This window comes from Nicotiana attenuata, unplaced genomic scaffold, assembly GCF_001879085.1.
Source record: "Nicotiana attenuata strain UT unplaced genomic scaffold, NIATTr2, whole genome shotgun sequence".
Taxonomy (NCBI): domain Eukaryota; kingdom Viridiplantae; phylum Streptophyta; class Magnoliopsida; order Solanales; family Solanaceae; genus Nicotiana; species Nicotiana attenuata.
The window spans coordinates 200,365-203,817 of NW_017671200.1; the positions used below are offsets into that span (position 1 = coordinate 200,365).

Here is a 3,453-nt window from a genome sequence, read left to right on the forward strand (position 1 = left end):
ATTACAAGTAAATCCCTATCTTATACATTAATTGGTAAACTAAACGGTATAACATGTTGGCACTAAACGGTTAGTGTTTAACAAAAACGGATGGATATATGATCTCTCCATCCTTAACCAGAGGTCTCGCGTTCGAGCTTTAGGTATGAAAATAAATTATGTTAGGGAGCGGTTCCCCTTAAATTAACCTTACGCGGCACGAATCCGAATATAGTCGGACTTCAATGCAAGTAACGAATACCGAAGGGATAAACCCAACCAAAGAAAACGAAATTTCTAATTTATTCATAATGTTGATGAATTGTGTAATCTCATATCTCATCTAAAATTTGGATTGGTTCGTGACGAAAGGAATATTTCTATTTTGTTTATTTTTCCTCTAAGTGTAGGTCTGAGAATTGCAAACATGTCTCCTTACGTGCGGGACAACTCACAATATCACCTGAAATTCATCGGTCATACTTTATACTTAGCTTGTTTAACTAAAATCTTTTTAATCTCTTTCTTTACAGTACTGTCAAACCTCTCTATAATTATTCCGATATTTTTTTGATTTTTATAGTGAATGATTGTTATATACATAAAACAATATTTATCTTTTAAATAATTTAAAGTTGTGGTAGATAAAATTATCCAAAATTAACTTTTTTCCTTTTTAATGTTAAATATAAAAGATAAAATGATAATTTTAATTTAAATCTCAAAATATATACATATTCACTATTTAAGTATTAAAGTTATGAGCGCATCATTAAATCTTAAGCATTATGCAAGATGAAAACTTTGTCCAGTGGGAAAGATTGTATGTGTGATCTTTAAATATTAGACATTATGCACGAAAGATCTATTTTAATGGATTTAGATAAAATCTTTAATTATTGAAGTATATACTAATGTAATTTATTTTTATTGTAAGTGATGCATTAAAGTTTAAAATATTTGGTCATACTAATACCTTCTTATCATTGGTCATCCTAGAAATTCTACATGGCTGTTATAGAAGGGTAATTTTAGAAAGAATGTGCTAATATAAAGATGAATGTTGTTATTATTATAGGTGAAAAGTTGTCATAGAGAGGTAAAATATAATATGAAAAACGGTTCTAAAAAAAATTTGACTTTTATGGTGAATGGCTGTTATATAAGGATGTTGTTATAGAGAGGTTTGACTGTATACGGATTTTGTGTTCCCTTGGGTAGGTTTATACTTTATGGCGCCGATCAGTGACGGAGGCAGAATTTTTACCAAGGGGATTCAAATTAAAAGTACGTGTATATATACACACATAAAAGAAAAGTTTTAACCTTATATGTGTCCCCTTGCTCCGCCCCTGCTGCTGAATTCCTGTCATAAACTTCCAAATTTCGTTCCTTTTTCACTCTTTTTAAAAAAAAAAATGAAGTAGTATTTATTGTCTTTTATATCTCTCTCCTTTTTATGTTAGATACTACAAATCTAGAGAAGAAATGAAGCAGAGAATTGGCCATTGAACTTGAGAGAAGCTTCGAGAAGAAGAGAGAGAAGCATCAGATATTTTCTATATTCCAAAAAATGAATGTTAATCTTTTTGTACAGAAATAATGACTAAAAAGATAACAGGTATAAATAGTGGGCCTGTGACCCGGATACAATTGGGCCACTACTATGACTAATTACAATAAAGCCCAACAAGCACTATCAGCCTTTTTCTTCTATTATTCTAACAGCCCCCCTCAAGTTGGAGGGTGAAAGAACCCCCAACTTGCGAAGATGGAGATGATGAGCAGGCCCAGGGAGTGCCTTGGTAAGGATATCAGCAACTTGAGCAGCAGTAGAAACATGAGCCAAACTGATCAAGCCATCACCAATTTTTCCTCTGATAAAATGACAGTCCAGCCCTATATGTTTGGTCCGCTCATGGAAAACAGGGTTGCGAGCAATGTGCAATGCAGCCTGGTTATCACAGAATAAGGGAACATGAGCAGAAGAAAAAAGACCAAAGTCAGATAACAATCTGGAAAGCCAAGTAACTTCAGCCAGCAGCTTTACTCATGGCCCTGTATTCAGCCTCAGCAGAGGAAAGAGAAACCACAGGCTGTTTCTTAGACTTCCAACTCACCAAACAGTCACCAAGAAATACACAAAAACCAGTAACGGACCGTCTACTATCAGCACAAGAAGCCCAGTCACTATTACAGTAGACTCTTAAGCCAAGATCAGGGGAATGACTGAAAAACAGGCTAAAATCAGAAGTCCCTTTCAAATAGCGCAAGAGATGTAAGGCAGCCTGCATATGGGGAATACGAGGAGATTGCAGGAACTGGCTAAGGTGCTGGACAGCAAAACTGATATCAGGGCGAGTGTGGGTTAAAAAATTCAACTTGCCCACTAAACACCTATATTCCTCAGGCTTGGGCAGAAGATCACCAACAGAAGCCTTCAACTTCTCATTGATAGTAAGTGGACAGACCACAGCTGAAGAGGCAGAAGAGTCAAAGGACTCTAACAAATCATGAGTGAATTTCTTTTGATGAAGAAGAACACCAGAATCACAATAAAGCACTTCAATACCCAGAAAATAGTTAAGGGAACCAAGGTCCTTAATCCTGAACTGCTCATGTAGAAAGCCTTTTAAGGATGAAATCTCAGATAGATCAGTACCAGTCAGAATTATGTCATCCACATACACAGCTAAAATCACCAAAGAAGAACCAGAACTCCTAGTGAATAGAGAGTAGTCATTCAAAGAATGAGAATATCCTCTAGAGCAAAGAGCCTGAGACAACTTTGCATACCATTGCCTGGAAGCCTGTCTCAAACCATAGAGGGATTTGAGTAGTTTACAAACCAAAGGAGGAGAAGTAGATGAAGAGGGAGAAACAGTCAAACCAGGAGGTATTTTCATGAAAACCTCTTCATCAAGATCCCCATGCAAGAACGCATTATTGACATCAAGTTAGAACAAGGGCCAGTGCTGTTTGACAGCCACAGCAATCAATGTTTTTACAGTAGACATTTTGACAACAGGGGAAAATGTTTCATGAAAATCAACCCCTTCAACCTGAGTATCACCTCTAACTACTAACCTGGCCTTATACCTCTCTAGAGTCCCATCAGCCTTATATTTTACTTTATATACCCATTTACAGCCTATAGGCTTTTTACCAGGGGGTAACTCAACTATATCCCAAGTTCTATTTGCCTCCAAAGCCTCAAACTCCTTCCTCATGGCCTCCTGCCACTCAGGGACAGCAGCAGCCTGGGAGTAAGTGTAAGGCTCAGGAATGTGGAGCTGTGAAGTGGTAGCATTGAAAGATGTAGACTCAGAACTAGAAGAAACAGGAGCAAAGATGGAATTAGGAAGGTTGGAACAAACAAAGTCCTGAAGATAGGCAGGGACAGAATGAGGTCTGCTAGATCTTCGAAGAGGAGGAGGATTAGAAGATGGAGCAGAAAAAACAGGAGCAGGAGAG

General features: G+C 37.1%; 1 protein-coding gene across 1 annotated transcript; it reads right to left on the minus strand.

Annotated features, from left to right (window-relative positions):
- Positions 1-1,678: 1,678 nt before the first annotated feature.
- On the minus strand, positions 1,679-2,885 carry LOC109206638 (uncharacterized mitochondrial protein AtMg00810-like). The gene is made up of 2 exons (XM_019369477.1): positions 2,100-2,885; positions 1,679-1,933 (listed from the first exon to the last, which is right to left on the minus strand). Exons 1-2 carry the CDS (start codon positions 2,883-2,885, stop codon positions 1,679-1,681), a joined length of 1,041 nt encoding a protein of 346 aa, XP_019225022.1.
- Between the last annotated feature and the right edge of the window lie 568 nt (positions 2,886-3,453).

Coding starts and splice junctions, on each gene's coding strand:
- LOC109206638 (XM_019369477.1), bottom strand. CDS start 2,885: ATGAAAATACCTCCTGGTTTGACTGTTTCTCCCTCTTCATCTACTTCT. Junction 1,934..2,099: donor TATTTCTTGGTGACTGTTTG/GTGAGTTGGAAG, acceptor TGTGATAACCAG/GCTGCATTGCACATTGCTCG.